The sequence below is a fragment of the Nipponia nippon genome, unplaced genomic scaffold (genome assembly GCF_047370975.1).
Source record: "Nipponia nippon isolate SJK-2023a ecotype South Korea unplaced genomic scaffold, ASM4737097v1 scaffold_9, whole genome shotgun sequence".
NCBI lineage: Eukaryota > Metazoa > Chordata > Aves > Pelecaniformes > Threskiornithidae > Nipponia > Nipponia nippon.
In genome coordinates this window covers 29,446,971-29,464,022 of record NW_028262413.1, presented here as the reverse complement: position 1 = coordinate 29,464,022, position 17,052 = coordinate 29,446,971, and the positions used below count along the sequence as shown (strand labels likewise).

Here is a 17,052-nt window from a genome sequence, read left to right as displayed (position 1 = left end):
TCACAAACATTTAGCTGTTAAGTTTTATATCCGACGTAGTTGAGGTACTTGATAGCCTCTTCAAAGGAATCAAGGTAACTCCAAAATGCAAAAATCATATCTGAAAGACAGACAACTGAGGCTAGATTTCCAAATTAATTCAGTACTTTGTTAAATTTTCAAAGCAGCTGAAATTATGCACTTGGCTACCAAAGGCTTTAGCAGAACATCAGTGTCCAAGCCTACTAAAGAAGCTTTTAATGTCTGGAGATATACAAATACATGTTTCTTAGGAAGTCTGTTCCCTGGGAACACTCATGCAAATTTTATCTCCCGTCCCCTTCCCTCCTCTCCCAAGAAACCAAGGACACCAAACACAAGTTTACCCAATCAGCATCACCTGCGTGCAACATGTCTATAGTTCATATCTTTGTGCTTCAAAGCCAAATTTACATATATGTTCCTCTATAAAGACTCTCTCAAATCACATTATCAGACAAAAACACCAGCTCTACTACTGGTTTGTTCTGACGGTACCTGCAATTATTTCTATCTGTTATGAAAAAAGAAAAAGAACCAGAGCAAGCTGTAAAGTAATAAACAATTTATTTTTTCTTTACATTGATCTTATGAAAATAACATCGCTTATGTTTTGTGATTCAAATTTCTTGTACCGCATATTGCTGATTTCTAACATGGCACTTAAGGGAACATTCACTTAAACAGCTACACAATTTCATGAAATTGATTAATTTTCCATTTCTCAGTTAAGCATGACTGAACATACAACTCTGTCAAATTTAAGACCATTCACTCATTCCTGATGTCTTAAGGAAGAAAAAAAATCTTTCCCTTTCTGCTGAAATATCTTACCATGTTTACAAAGACTGAGGGGAAGGGGAGAATCTCTCACAGAAGACACCTAAAGGGCAACAAAAAAATCTTTTTTATTGATTACATAGCTGGTAAAAAAAAAAAAACACCAAACAATGTGCTAACACTGGATGATAACACTATCTGTACACATGTACAGGTAAAGCTGAAATACTGTGCAGTTTTAAATAGCTAGAGGTGTAGTGCACCAATTTTTTGCCTATTTAACAGAAGATAATAGAACGTTTTAAACAAGTAACCAGAAGTTTCACTGGAAAGCCATGCATACACGTATGAAGATGGAGGAACATTCTGCAAGATGCAACTTAGTGGTTTGGTTTACATCACATATACTGGGAACCATGCATAAGGAACTCTTTGCACATATGCGCATGACCTTGAAGTTAAAAAAAATAGTCTTAGCAGTCTTTATTTGCATTAACAGGTCAATTCTAGCGTGGCTGGCATGAACATTAAATCCTCGTGCAGTGTTTCGGAAGTTTACCCCTAAATAAAAACACTTGGTATCTATGCAGTTCAGCTTTTGCAGGCCACTGAGTCACACTGTATTTTTCTTGGTTTCATCAGGTTTAAATATTGCCTGTGTATCTTGCATGTCTCTAACTAGTCACTGCTCTTCAAAGTTACCAGATTAAGCATCACCAGAAAACTAATAGTCACCCAAAGACATTTGTAACAGCAAGGCAAGCTTCCCCTGATGTTGCTTTCTGCTATATGCATCTCATTTTTGTTCTGCGTAGACTTCCAGTTGTCAGAGATTAGATGCCTCTGCAATTTTTTGACCTTTTAACTAAGGCATCAGTAACGATGCTTAACAAAATGAAGCCAACAGCTCGCTGGGAACTTGAGTATAACAGCATCAACTCACTTCATATTTGCGAGCTAACAAAATACCCAGAGACAACATGATTTCCATAAGCTTCCTAACATTCAGGTATTAGATTCACATAGTGGCAGAAGAAACAGAGCTACTTAGTTTTACTGTACAATTGGGTAACAACTTATATAATGAAACACAGCAACACACACACACACACAAATTTAACCATCAGCACAACTGTAAAAAAGAAATGTAACATTGCAGGTCATGTTTTGTCAGCTAGAGAACTTCCTGAACAGTTGCTCTCAAGTTAGTTTTATCTTCACAACCTAAAGACTTCCATGAAATCAGCCCGAAAACACCTCCTAAAGTCATAGGACTAGTTCGTAGTGAAGACTCAAAACCCAGGAATAACAGACTTGTAGGAATAAGGTAGGTACATACTTATAAATTCTCCACCTTAACATTTCAACTGTTGCCACTGGAAGGAAGATCTTCAGCTTAGAAAGATTTCATTTAACACTTGAAAACAAGATTACAACAAAAAAAAAAAGTGGACATTACAGATTGATTTAGAGACCAGCTCTTTCAAAACCAAGACAGCATAACTAGAAAATTAGAAAACCTGGTCCCATTTTTATATTCAAACACTGATTGTAAGTAAAAAAAGAATACAGTACATGCAATAATATGAAAAACCTGCCTAATAAACTCAAGTACACAACCAAGAGTAACTAGGGAATAAAAAAACCCAAACTACTGCTTACGATAGACAAGGTAGGGGACATTTTAGAAGACAACATACAAGTCAAGATGATCATACCATGTGTCCCTCATTGGCAAGGATTTGTTGGCTAATTAAAAATTATATGTCATAGAAGAAGCGTATATTTTCTATCAAAAGTAGTCCTGTAAGTTGCAACATTCACCACTGATTAAATATTTCCCTTCCAGATAAATTGACTGATACTATGCTTATTTAGGGAAGCTACAAATACATTCTCAAACAACCAAAAAAAAAAGTGCTGTGAAACAGAAGCAGGATTTCTCCCTGCACACACTTAAGTTTTCTAAAACAATTACATGAGTATACCTGATAAAGAAGTCCTACTTTTTCTCAGAAAACCAAAAGAAAACACACAAAGTTGAAGCTTGACGTACTTGACTGTTCCCAACCACCAGTTTTGTTTTTTGCCAATTAACCACTTCCCCAGAGCTGAACAATTTGCTGCCTAGTATTTGAATGCTAGTTGTATCATGATACATCCAGCCACAACATTTAAGTCAATCCAGCATTCTGAAGATCCAACAGCTCAAGAAAGAACATTGCAAAAGTCCAGAGAATAGCCAGCAAGAAAGAAGCCCTCCTCGTCCTCAGAACCGTTTAAGAGCATTGCTGGTCATCAGATGAGAAACAATGGCATTCAGTCACACTTCCATAGTCAGAAACGCTACAGCTAAACACCCCAAATGTTTCCTCACAGCTGTCCTGTAGGACGTGCATGCAACACTCACAGCAAAGCTGAGCACATTAAGAGAATATTGCATTTTTCTGCCAGAAAAGGATCTTGATTTTCTGCGTGCATGCTGTGACCTTTAGGCTCCTTTGATCGATCGATAAATATTTGTTTTAGGAATCCTATCACTACCGCTGTTGTACAATAGTTATACATTCATGCAAAAAGAATGCTATGTTTCTTCTTAAAGATCAAGACTTCCTCTTATTTTAAGCCCTAAATAGGAAGAAGCATTAAAAAAAAAAAAAAAAAAAAAAAAAAGAAAAAACCCTTCAACAGGTAAGACAACTAATTAGCTACCAAAACATGGTACTCCTGTGACAAGCTCCATTCTTCTTCCATAATAGCTGGGTTTTGGTTGTGGCTTTTTTGAGACATTGCAATCAAAAAAAGTGAACAGAAATAAAGTTTACTAAACAGGATTTATCTATAAACCCCGTTGCATTAACAAGAATCTTTATCAACACAGCTGCCCAGAAAACCATAGATGATGTTTGATACCACTGTTTTAATATACACTGAACATTCAGTGACAAATAGGTACTTATTTTACCTTTACTTTAAGTACATACATTCAAGTGTTCTGTTTGATGATCCATTTCATGTCACTTCAGGAAAAAACAAAGGAATGTAGAAGTTCTTCCTGTGCTTCATGCCATACTTTTCTAGTTTGTGACCTCAAGAATGGCTAGTTTATTCAAAGACAACATGATGAAAGCCATTTCTTGAACCAACCTAAAACCAGAAAATATGTCCTCCCACACTGAACCTGTGCTACAAAAACACGATTGCATCAAAAAAAAAAAAAAAAAAGCAGAATGGCAATGAATGTAGTAAACAGAGTGTGGACTTTTCTTACTACCGTTTCACATATAGGCGCTAACAGCGCACTGTGGGCAAACAACTGGCAATTCAGCTGATTGACTAAACTGAGACAGGTATTAAGTGCTCTACATACAATTCCATGAACATAAATGTAAACAGAAGTGTTTGGCCTCCATACAAAGCAATATTTCTGAAAGTGCTGGGGTTTGGAAATCTGTCCTGCATATTTCCAAAAGCAACTAGTTTACATTCTGTTTGACAGGATTAATAAAGTGTTTTGGAGGTTAACTCACTTTGGTCATGATCCCAAAGAAAAGTTTATGTTGAGTAGTTTCAACTATCCTCCTCATCATCACTAATAAGGTCTCTTTTTTCTACACACGTCTCTCGTTCACGCAGGAAATCCTCACGAATGGCTTCTAGTTCAGTTAGTTCAAGACGTACTTTCTCCAGGTGATAGGTCCTCCGGTTTCTGATCTGACGTAATGGAAAAGGATTCAGATCTCCAAAAGCAATACCAGTCAGTTTCCTGTAAGATTACACAACGTTAGAAGACAATAATTCATATTTGGTGGTTTCTAAAATCAGTTTTGAACTTCATCTGTATCAATATTTAGTACATGGCCGATATCTCTTGTCTCTACATACCTGACAGGTCTCAGATGTTATCAGTATTGCAAGGAAGTTCTATAAAGCACTCAGTTTTAAAGTTATTTCAAGTGAAAGTGTTATCAAATGCTCAACAGTTCGCAAAGCCACCTGCAAACTCCATATAATGCTCTAGCAATTACAGCCTTGACAACACTGAACAGAAGATGTAAGCTTGGCTAATCAGAGTTTCATTGGCTAGACTGAATACTTGGTACATCCAGTTACCCAATTATAGATTGGATAACTTCCACCATATAAACCACTGACACTCATTCAATCCCAGGACAGTCAGCTCTCAAGTTATCCAAGACAATGGAGTGGTGTAAGAGACCAGATAAAGCCTGGGATAATACAAATACAGACAAGGATAATACAAAACATGTATAAGCCAAACTTTATGATATGGTGAGAAAGCTCTGGGATTCTGCTGGCTGGAGCACAGAGATCTCTGAGCTGATGTCAACTCAAGCTTGTCCGATCACATAGCAAAGCATCACAAGAGTATCTGCCACCCTTCCAGAGTCATGCTGCATCATACTATCATTCAGTCACAGCAAAACTAGTAACTGATCTACCTAATCAGTCCAAAGACAGAGTTAACTCCATCGTTACTGTTGATCTGTATCTAAAAAGTATCTCATTATTTATAAGGGAAAAGGGGGAACTGGAATTTAACTTATTCTGGTTTAATTATGCACCCAAATATTAAGAAAATTTATTTGGACAGTTTATTTAAGGCTAAGGTCTCTCCAGCTTTGTATTTTTGAGTGAACAAGAACGATTTCCTACTATTTATAAACAGAATATATTCCAACAGCTTCTCTACCTGTGCACAACATGCTATGGAACACAACTTTCATCTATAGAAAAACCTAACTATGGTGTCCTATAACCTAGAGTATAATTATGCACATGTCTGTAGAGACTTTTCTCCATGAAAGAGCTTAAACTTAGAAATTCTGTGCAAAACAATGTTCTAACCCGTTCAGGATGTCCATGAATTCTATGAAAATAATCTTTCTGAATTTTTCCTCTACAACAAGATGACTTTTTGTCCATATCAGGACAGACATCATTCTATATGCTTTTGTATTGTTTAAATTTTGATGCTGTAAAACTTGTACAAAAGTGGTAGAATAAGAAACCAGGTGGTTTGAAACATGCCTTATCAATTCTAACAGGCAAATTCATATCCCCTAGGTGGCACTACACCACTACTTTCAACTCCGACTTCTAAAATCCTGAGAAAACAAGAGATTTACAGACCAGCAGAGTGTATTTGGATTGTAAATATCTTTGATGCACTGAATTCTGTCCTTACCTGAACTCACCATCTGCCAAAGACACCCGATTAGCTCATTTTGTTAAAGAACAAAATGAGATCTTTTCCAGCAATATTAGAAATCTTTAAAACAGATTATTACAGCGCCAGAAAGTTTAGACAGGAGAGACAAGACTTCATTTCCGTTACATAATTGGAAAAGGAAGGGAAAGCCAAATCTGCAGCTGATTAAATATCAAAATTTTGTTCAAATTAGGTAAGAGCAAAAAGATCCCCCCCCCCTTTTCTTTTGCAATCTTTAGTTTCTGGTGATACTGCTGTGGTACTACTGGTACTACATATTACACATTTGATTATAAGCTATAAAATAGCCTATTTATTGATTATAAAGTATCCACAAGTTTGTTTTATTTATTGTTTTCTGTTAAAAATATGTGCACCCTCTTCCCAAAATCAAGTACGTACTTCTCTGTCACATCCAGATTTGGAATCAGACTCAGCATTTATTTTGGTCACAAACAGCTGAGTACAACAACTGTCCAGCATTTTTCAAATCAAAAGGGGGAACGATAAAATACAAAGCACCACACAACTCCCCCTCAAGAGTTTTTGGAGAGGTTTCAGCAGAGGAAGCAACATCTGTTATCAAGACTTCTACCATTTAAATCAGTTGCAGAACATTCTCCCTGCATCAGTCCCAGCAACCCTTTTTAAGCAGAGTAAGATTATTCAGTTTTAACTTCTCTCCAGTCAGAACTGAAACACAGGAAGTAAAAATAACAAATAGTTCTTGCAGTAGGAGCCAAAGCAAAAGCCTAAATTCACATGGAATTTATTACAGTAAAAACAAACCCCTCAGATTCCAGTATGTGATATTGTAGTAAATTCAAAATCAGTGAGTGTCAATATCTGTGCAAAACATATTTTCAGACATTAAACAAACCCCAGTATGACTTTTCTTTTTAAGATTAATCTGCTGCTCTACAGTCTTGAGACTAGGAACCTAAAAACGTTAGACCCTAATTTACAAACTGTAATTCCTATGCATGGACTGAAGAACAGAAAAGTCTAATGCTAAATCTAATGCTTCAAAGTATATCTTAAAATCAGCTGGAGTTATGTGGCATTAGCCTATGCATTAATGATGCATAAGAGATCTAAACCTAGTGCGTCACAGCTCACATTTTTAATACTCGAGCCAGGATGTGTTTTTATTTATCGTAAAATATTTTACAACATAAATTGTATCTATCCACAATGCAGGGGGAGACTTCACCTATGGTTGAAATTCTTAAATGTTGCTACCGTGATACAACTGCTAAACAAGACCAACGTGACAAATTCACCTCTATCATACCTAAAAATTTACAACTATGCATTCATCACTTGTGCTTTTGTCTCTGTTAGATAAAACTACTCAGGAAAAAATCTTAGTAGTTAGTTTCATCTCTAGTTGCTTTATATCTAAATTAAGATCTATATAAAAACAAAACAAAATAATAAAAAAGACGACAATAGACTTCTTCCATGCCCTGCTACAAGTCTTTCAATTACACACAAGTTTGAGTTACCCACCTAGCATCAAGTATAGTGCGTGTGAAATATCGAAGGTACTTGAAAATGGACATTGAATCTTGCAGTTTTAAGATTTCCTCTTCTTTGTATTTAAAAAGTGCCAGGGCAAATCGGAATATTACCTGATAAAAATACATACAATGTTTGGTTCTTTATAAGAACAGAATGCACCGATTCTCATTATTATCTATTATAAACTCAAAGGAAAAGCGTTACTCTTCCTACAGGCTGCATTTGAGCTACCTGGTCCCACCTCCCTCTATCTCCCTTCCCTGCCACTCCCTGCCCCGTCCCCCATTTCCAAAAGCTGCCAAAAACATCTGTTGTGGCCTGTAACCAAGACAAGGTGCTCTGCAGTTCTATCCAGAATACAATATTGGGTTTATAGCATACAAATTCTTTGAAGTTTTGAGTTCCTAATTCAGTTGTAGAACAAAGACTGCTGGGCCTGTGGAATGCATTTATTAAGTTCCTTCAGAGCTAAAATTAAGTTTTGCTTTTTAAACAGATTATTTTCCAATGCCTTGAATTTTCCCACCATGTTGGGGGGCTGATGCCGAATGAATTTCTGATACCAGTTTGTCAATCAACTTTGGCATGAGCTGGAAGAAGCACTACTTCCCTTCATTCTGAAAAGGCTTCAGTAAGTTCTGAACTTCATCAGTCTGTACCTGGCTGCCTTTGCAAAATACCATGATGCTTAAATCTGATTTTAGTGAACACACAGCCAAAATACCACTGCATGTTAGAATGCTCAGATGAGGCCAACAAGAAATCTAGCAAACACACAGTTTTTGTCTACTTATTTGATAACTCTCCTGTTCTCTCTAATTGCCTACAACATCTGCTTTAGTGTTGTTATCGTGTTTGAACCCAATCATTTTTTCCTGCACAGACTTTATTTCTCTGCAGTTCGACAAGTATGAAACACATGAAAATTCTTTCACCTCCACCCCTTAGTTTATGAAATAGGAGCCCAGACAGCCATTGTTTGTCAGCTGTACTTCAAATGTCTACAGAAATAAAATAAATAGTTGCTGCAGAGACAAGCTAAACATTAGCACTTGGTTACAACTAATTTTTACATTTTTTCAATACTTCTAACTTCTGCCTCCTTCAGTTAAGCTTTCTTCTTTATAAGAGTAGCTCTCATTTTGATATTACTTAAAACTGATTGACAGCTGCACGTAGGAGTAAACAACACTGCCTATAGCTTTATTTTTTCAAAGGTAAAAAAAATGGTGGGTGGTGAAAGGAAAAATACTTAGCATTTAGAGTTCTTCCATGTAACTCAAGCTTTTAACTTGCAGAACACAAATAAAATGGAAAATGTTTTGACTGGTTATTTATGCGCATTTCCTCCCTTTTTTTTCTACCAGTGATTTTAACTGACAGGATTCTTGTGAAACAACCTTCTTTTACCCTGCACTCAATAACACCATAGTATTTTGTTACCGGGTAATAACTGAAAAAAAAAACTTAGCTCATTCAGTTCACCTTTGGTCCCTCATATAGGAAGGAGTCCCAGATTTTAAAGAGGATGTCGCTAACCACACTGTCCACAAATACCACAAGAAACCAGTTGAAAGTTATAAGAGTATAGTCAACTTTGTATTGTTCAAAATGAGCATGCAGTCGTGGAAGCTTCTCACTCATTAAATCCTTGAATACTCGCTGATCTACCTAAAGAAATGACAAATACGACATTATTACTCCTAATTTTCCAACACATATGTCATTCAAAGTAGGGCAGTTACCAATTCGTAAGTGCACGTTTTTCAAGAGCTAATCAGAAACCTAGGATTGTCCAAGTTAACACTTCTAAGCTAGATCCACCCAAAACATCCATGGCCGCCCCAATGCACACTGCCCTTGCTGACACAACCTTTTGTTTCTCAATCCATCCCCAGTCTCACAGGGCTCCTCACACGCCAATGTTGTGTTCCTACTACAGGTAGAGCTCTGCAGTGCTGCACTGGTGCAGGAGCACCGGAGCAGAGAACAAGCTAGGGAAAGACCTGGAGGGAGGAGGCAGCACGTACCAGAGCATCACCTGGAAGCAGAGGAATGCTACAGCACATACTGCTCGCAGTACTGCAAAATACCTTCTCACCCCCACTCTCCCAGAGAGCCCATAACTTCTTCCCACCCCAATTTTGAGGAAAGAAATGATAAATCAACTCAGTTAATGTTGTGAAACTAATACCCAGAAGAGGGGTTAAGGACTGGAGCTCCAAGCAGGTCACTGAACAGTTATTTCTGTGTTATAGTCGGAGTCCTTGTCCAAACAAGGGCCCCGGTGCCTGGAACTCACCTCTGTCAACTCAACACATCCCCCAAAAAGGCCTATCAGACAGTTTTAGAGGAAAGTTTTTGGCTGGCTGCAGTTTACAGGACCAAGATTTATTTTGGCAGAGCACATACCTGAGATCCTAGCAGTGTCTTAGTATAATAATCGCGAGGCATGAAAACTTCCACTATTGTTACTAGGCACCAAAAAGCATCTTCCTGTTCCAAGTACAGAAGTGCAATTGCTACCAATCTGAAAATAGGGTTTATTTTGAGAAAGAGATGATTATAGTATCACAAAATGTATTAAGAACAATTACAAGAAAGCCTTTGTTTCTGTTCAGCAGAGATAAATGTATTAACAGGAGCGCACTAAACAGCAAAACTGTTAATGAAGTCTAAGATGGGGCAATGAGATGCCTTCTCAGCCAAGCCAAGTATTTTTATTCAGTTAAATAAGAAAACAGATAAAGGCAAAAGCAAAGTGATTTGCTAGAAGCCATTTTCCCAGGAACTAAGACAAAATAATTAGAAGCTTCAAAGTCTTAAATTCCCAGACTTTCATCTTTCCTTATTGAAGAGGAGAAAGAACAAATGGTTCTTGCATTTCACACAAAATTCTTGTAAGTTTAGAAAAATCCTTTCTAGCATATTTACTTTATATCCATTAAGATAAATATAAGTAACACTTTTGTCTTTTTCTACTATTGTCTTTTAAGAAAAAGAAAAAGCCCTAAAATTTTTCAAAGACTAAATTTGTTCTAAGAATTTCTTAAAGTAGGGAGCAAAAACAACAAAAAAAAAAAAAATTAAACAACAGCAGCAATCCTGGTTTTCCTGTTTCCAATGAGTATGATGAAAACAAACAAACAAACCCACCAGAGAATAATTTCATGTTGCTGATACTTGTTTGAATATGAAAGGTAACCTCCAATATGTTTCTCCAAGTAAATTTGTTTTATTTCTGTATGCAAGAGGAGCTGTAACAACATGGACTGCTTTTGATGTTATACAGCTTAATAAGGTGATCACGCTTTAAAAGCTTAAGAGAACCAAAGCAAGGAATAAATATTTAATTTGCTTTTAACTTCTGCAGAATTATTTACAGTAAAAGCAAAAATAAAACCAAAAGTGTCCCAGGAGAAAATAATGCTGCACAGAAAGATCAAATTTAGGAAAAGCATTGCTAACACCTTCTAGTCACCAGAGACGTTGCTCCAAGACTGCAACGGCCATGTTCTTCAGACATGTCTTTGCGACATGCCAGCAACAACATTAATACTAAAAATGTATGATTTATCTACAGAACATAACCTCCAGTGATGAATACTCAGAAAAAGAATACTTATTACTACATTATTCACTACCTCTACTACTGCTACCACCACCACCTACCTCTACTACATTATTCACTGCCCCTATTCTACTACTTCCTCAGTGCAGTTTCAAATGCTAAAGCTGCTCCAGTTCAAAACTCTTTCACCCTACTCTAGTCTATAAATTAGTGCACAAATTGACATCTTTAGTATTACAGCATGGGGACAAGGGGGGTATTAGACTAACATACGTGCTTCAAATAACACCTTCCTTTGCTACAGATCTGAAAGTACCAAAACTATTTTGGCAAACGCCAACTGCAATGACTTCAAATTTTTCTTAGCCTTGTAACACAAGAATCATCCTTAAATTGATTACTGCAATTCTGATTGAAGACATCCTATGGGAAACACTGAAATTTGTGACCTTAACAGTACAAAAAGGTTTCAGGCATTTATTTCTGCTTGTTTAAAAAAAAGCAAAAACCTAACAAATTCTTGCACGCAAAAGCAAAAAGATCCCCTACAACTGACATGAAGACAATGTAAAACTACATTTAACTATCCCATTTCTTATGTGAGTTAATTCCAGTTTCAGTTCTTTTGCCAAGCTGATTCTACAAGTTTCATGATCCAAGTCTTGTTTTTTTAATTGCTTTTAAAAAATGTGATAGTTATTTGTTTATTTAAACATTCTAAATTATGAACATACAACCCATAAGACAAATGGCTGTCCAAAAGCATCTCGCTATACATGTGGTTTGAAAGGCTCATTAAGTATTTCACTGTATAGTTATAAGATTTGCAAAATCTTACCTGTTGAGACCTTGGCAATATCCTATATCAGGATTTCTCCACGAAAATGCCAGCAGCACATTTCGCAGCTTCTGGATCCCTTCGGATGTTGGGGAGGAATAATGTTTGTTGTTTGGCAAAGTTCTCAAGAGATCCAACTCAATTTGTTTAGATGCAGGATTTTGTTTTTCCAGAGCATTTTGAAGCAAGGTTTGGAAGTACCCAGGAACAGTGCTGTCCTTGAATTTTTTAACATGGAGATTGACACACCATTTCCACATCTTGGAACGATGTTCATGTGGAATTCCAGATCGAATAAGATTCTTTAGTTCTACAGAGCGCATCATCTCTCTATTCATTGTGCTTGCAAGATAGTTTTCCCATTTCACCCCAGCGGAGATCTCTCGATTTTCACTGAGAGAAAGCGATCTCAGGTCCAAAGCTCGTGATTTTGCTACTAGTTTCTCCTCATCATCATCCTCTGGGACCGTCTGAAAACCATATATATCATATTCACTAAAATGGAGGGGAAAAAAGAAAAAAGGCTTTTAAAAATGTGTTCAGCAGCCCTGAAACTCTCAAGTTGCCATCCTAAAGTTACTTCAAATATCCCTCAATCCCCATAGTTTTCAAGTTTTAACAATTATTATTTAAACATTTTTCTAAAGTATATCCTTTATTTAATAATTATTTTTATAATCCCATATAGAAAAGACTTTGTGCCCATATCCTAATATATATTACTACACAGATTAAGCGATTTATTTAAGAACATGGTCAAGTTCAAATGAACCCATCTCTTCAGCAGCTCACCTTCAGCAGCTATACGGCAACATTTGAGTCTAAGTTTTATACTGTATGTCAAATAAAATAATAAATGTATTTATACAGCCAAAAGGATTTCATGATGGGAAATCCATTAAAAACCCCAAATCCTGCAAACATATCCTCACTGTCTGTTTTCCAGTGTTAGAACTGGGCCCACTGACCAAGATACACAAACATTTATTTTAATAGGACAAAATTACCTGACCAGGTGTGGTTTGAAAAACGCTTGTTCTGGTTGTTCACTAGTTTCTGCTTTCAAGGCATCTTCCAGTAACTGTGTGATGACCTCACGAGCAGGACTCTGCTCCTCAGAACAAACTGGAGTTTTCATTTCTTGAAGCAAGATCAAGTATTTACTTTCTATCTGACAGAGTTTGGCTTCCAAGCTAGTATACTGCAGAAAACAATATATAATATCATAAGTCTTCAGAAACTTACTTTGTACTACACTTCTTTTAAAATCTGGTTCAATATTATTCTATTAGTTTATGTTGCTTAGAAACCTGTAAGTCAAGAACAGTCAGCTTTACTTTCCCATTTTTGTAGCACTGGAAAACATAAAGGAACCCTTATGTGTGGAAAATAAAAATTGTACATGCATTTTATTACACTACTGTAAAATTCTGTATATCAAGTACTTGGGAAAGAAACCTCAGACACTTGTGGCTTTTTACAGGAGGTCTTTTAAGGCAGAATAGTAGACCAGAGACTTTCTACCACACATATTTTCACATGCATAAAATCTGAGCAAGCTTTAATTATCATTACGTTGTATGAAGGACAACTCAACCGTCTTATGCTTTTAAAGTAACAGCTTTAGTCTATACATGTTTGAACAAAAAGAACTTAAATGGAATTTTAAAGATACGAGTTAGGTAATAATATGTAGGCATTGTAAACACACCTCCATGCCCAAAATACAGCATTTAGACCTGGCCACTGGGTGCGCCATTTCCAAAAAATGAAAGCAAACCCTACTAAACACTAGCTACAAGTATCTAGCCTCAGCTACGGATGTGTACATATTTTCCTAGCCTCAGGCAATGGAAACCTTCATTATTTACCCTCAGCTTCTCTACACTCAAATTCATCTATACAGAAACACCACTTCCAAAGTTACATTCACCATACCGTAGTCATCCTTCGGGCTCAGAAGGAGTAAGCTCTACTCAGTGACATACCAAATCCTTACACATCCTGTCTTTTGCATACTTCAAGAAAATTATTACAGCCTTAATTCTGAGGAAGCAATGTTTTCAGAAATATACATGCCTGTATTCGTAAGTTATGAAAAAGTTCCACTGGTTAACATGATTTTAAAGTCAATTAGTTCTTTCAAGAATCCATTCAGAAAGATTAGTCTGTAAGGACTGGGTTGGGGGAGTGGGTTTTTTTTAAAGCTATCACATTTCATATATTTAAGTCATTCCATTTCCATTCCCCAGTTATGTTCCCTGAGTAGATTTACAAATGAATTTTTGAAAACTGCTTTAGATGCTGCCAAAATGAGAACATGTGTGTTAGTCTGACCTTTGCCTGCCATTCTCTCTCTCTTGCTTCTGCATTTCTTCGTAGAGCAGAAAGTTCCAAAATCTCTTTATTTAAAAACTTATTCTGGGTCTTATAACCCTGAAGGTTGTCCTGTTGAGAAAAAAAAACAAACTGGATTTTTAATAAAAATATCTTACAAACAGCAAATGCCTATCAGAGAAAGTACACCTTAGAATACAGAACAAGCAGCTACTAATAGGACTTATCACTAAAAATATCAGGATCAAATCAAATACTATTTTTAGTCTTCATGTAAGTCAAACACACATGCCAAATGAGAGCACAGAGGGGTACAGGGCGGTGCTGTGCCTCACTTGCATCCCTTCCAGTGCTACACTCCCAGCAGAAGGCAGCTGGTCGCTGCTCGCTGTCATGAGGCAGGCCCAGCCCTGCAAAGCTGCACCACTGGGGAGCAGAACAGAAACGTGCATGCTGGACACACCAGAGGTCACGGTGCTGCGCATCAGGCAGAAGCACATACCATGCAATACCAGAAGTGGGGGCAAATGCCCCTTGCGCTTTGGTTACCCTCACCAGTTCTCATTTAAAGGACAAGTTTGATGTCTGCCTCCATACAAAAATATAAATCCTTAGCAACAAGCTTCCTTGCCTAATCCATTCAGCTCCAGGCTACAAATATTACCTCTGAAACCTGAAGTTGTGGGATGAGGGAATGTTTGTACCCTCCCAACAATTACAATACTCCCACACTCCACAGCATCTACAAGCTTTGGTCTGCTTTCTGCCAAGACCATTGATTTCTAGTTTCAATTTTATTTTCTAAAACTTCCCAGGCTGACATATAGGAAAGAAAATTATGAACGTTTATACATATTTTAAATGACTGACTTGTATTCCAAATCCCTTGGAATGTTAATCAGTTTGGAATACAACATTTATCCAAAGGCAAGAAAGCATGTTTAGAGCAAAGTGGGTGACTTCAGTAACTCCATTAAGAACCTCCGACACATTCACAGAGGTAGCTTAGAGAGAGGAAAGAAAAAAAAAAAAAAAAAAAAAAAAAAAGCATTGATAACACCTGGAGCAGCATTAGTAAAACAGGTTCTTATACTCCTCCTCCTGTTTTTTCCTTGGAGCTCCCCTTTGCCATTCCACATGCTCTTTGTTTCCTCACTTTTGATATTAAAAAAAAGAAAAAAAAAAGCAAGCTTTCTGGTTGTTTTCCTCCATGCTTTTATTTTCCTCTTACCCTTACTTTCTCCTGCTCCTTTGATTACTTCTCACATCACTCCTCCTCCACACCAATGATTAAATTACTGAAAGTATGGAACACTGTACTATAGATGTACCGACCAGCTCAAAGCATGAAAGTCCTGTTTAGATTGCCACATAACAGTTCAAAGTGTAGATTCCAAGCAGAGAAAGCCTCAGTTGATGAGTATCTTGGAGAACTGCTGTAGTGATCTCCTCAAACAGTATAGCAGACTAGAAAGTAGTTTTTATAGGGAGCAGAGATTCCCCTATCCACCAAGACAGAGACATTGCTCTTACTTTTAGTCTGTCCAGTTCCTGTAGTTCCTTATTAGTACAGGTGGCCATGGAAGAATTTACTGCTCCACTTTGAGAGGATGTATTGTCCTCACATTCGCTGAGTTGACGAGAGAGTTTCATGATCACTTCATCTTTAGCTTGAATGGTTTCCATCAACATACCCAGCTGCTCGTTGAGTTCTCCAACTTTACATTTCAGATTCTTTACTTCCTGCTGGAGACTATCTTTTTCCAAATTTAACTTTTCAAGCTGGTTGTTGAGACCCAAAATCTGGTCATCTTTTTGGTGCAACAGCTCTAATTTGTCTTTGGGAACCCCCTCACAAAGACGGCTTGCAAAATATTTATCATATTGGGAAGATCGGACTGTTTGCTGCAGAAGTCGCACAAGTTCCTGGGAATTTTAAAAAAGAAAGATTGTAATGAATTTTTAAGTTTCTAAGTTTTATAACTTAGAAATCTAATGTCAAGCAAAAGAAAGCTTTGGAATGGGTTTTGCATCTGAATCATCAGCTTATAACAGACTTCATGGTGGTGTTTTAAGGAAAAGAGGTCACACTTACAAGACATTATTTCTAGCAGGATAACAATTTACAGTGACTGGCCTATACAGATGGCTTAAGTATCTTTCACTGAGCTAAGGATCCTGCCTAGAAAGGCTACAACAGGTTTGGGAAGAGTAGTTGACAGCTGTGGCCCAGCAGTTACTTGGAAGCTAAAAAAAGGCTTACTTGTAAGAAGCCCTGCTGTGAGAAGATAAATAGGAACCAGCCTTAAGCCAAAAAAATTAAGAGGTGAACGTTACAGAATGGAAAAGGGAAAGATAACTAATTGCTCTCTTCCTTAACAGATGCAGAGAAAATAAGAGGAGAAAAAAAAAAATACACGCTGCTTCACTGAAAAGGAAGTCTTTGGAGGACTGTTCAGAAAATCTTGCCACAGAATCAGCCAAGTAATTAACTGACTTGCCACAAGGGAGAAGAGGAGTTTCTGTGGCCTTTGCAAAAAAGACAGCATCAAACGCTCTGAACTAGAAGGAGGGAGAGAAGAGGGCGGGGGGGGGGGAGTGTTCAGTCCCCATTCCCCCACCCTCTCCTCCAGAATTAAAAGAAACAAAAACCAAACTAAATAAAAAAGGACTTGAAAGGAAAGGCTCCTCAGGAATTACATGTACTAATGGCAAAAGAAGCTGTGATTATCTTCCAGGATCCTGGCAGAC

At 37.2% G+C, this 17,052-nt stretch overlaps 2 protein-coding genes across 11 annotated transcripts in view; both read right to left on the bottom strand.

Annotated features, from left to right (window-relative positions):
• DAPK2 (death associated protein kinase 2) overlaps nucleotides 1-4,466 on the bottom strand; it is a 63,871-nt gene extending 59,405 nt beyond the window's left edge. For all 8 annotated transcript variants that reach the window (XR_015701219.1, XR_015701221.1, XR_015701220.1 and 5 more), the window contains exon 1: nucleotides 4,329-4,466. Coding sequence is in view for 3 of the 8 variants with exons in the window: in XM_009469677.2 (XP_009467952.2) it covers nucleotides 4,329-4,388 (60 nt within the window). In the remaining 5 variants the exon portion in view is untranslated. The remainder of the gene's footprint in view (nucleotides 1-4,328) is intronic.
• The window catches only part of TBC1D2B (TBC1 domain family member 2B), a 36,123-nt gene continuing 19,639 nt past the window's right edge, over nucleotides 569-17,052 (bottom strand). The window contains exons 6-14 of one of the 3 annotated variants that reach the window (XM_087743188.1): nucleotides 15,835-16,227; nucleotides 14,302-14,412; nucleotides 12,972-13,165; nucleotides 11,965-12,459; nucleotides 9,968-10,085; nucleotides 9,041-9,226; nucleotides 7,544-7,665; nucleotides 4,329-4,564; nucleotides 569-3,945 (exon numbers count right to left, since the gene is read on the bottom strand). In XM_087743188.1, coding sequence (XP_087599314.1) covers nucleotides 4,369-4,564; nucleotides 7,544-7,665; nucleotides 9,041-9,226; nucleotides 9,968-10,085; nucleotides 11,965-12,459; nucleotides 12,972-13,165; nucleotides 14,302-14,412; nucleotides 15,835-16,227 — 1,815 coding nt within the window. In that variant the 3' untranslated portion in view covers nucleotides 569-3,945; nucleotides 4,329-4,368. Of the gene's footprint in view, nucleotides 4,565-7,543; nucleotides 7,666-9,040; nucleotides 9,227-9,967; nucleotides 10,086-11,964; nucleotides 12,460-12,971; nucleotides 13,166-14,301; nucleotides 14,413-15,834; nucleotides 16,228-17,052 lie in introns of all 3 variants that reach the window. The other 2 variants (XM_087743189.1, XM_087743187.1) reach the window with 2 other exon arrangements.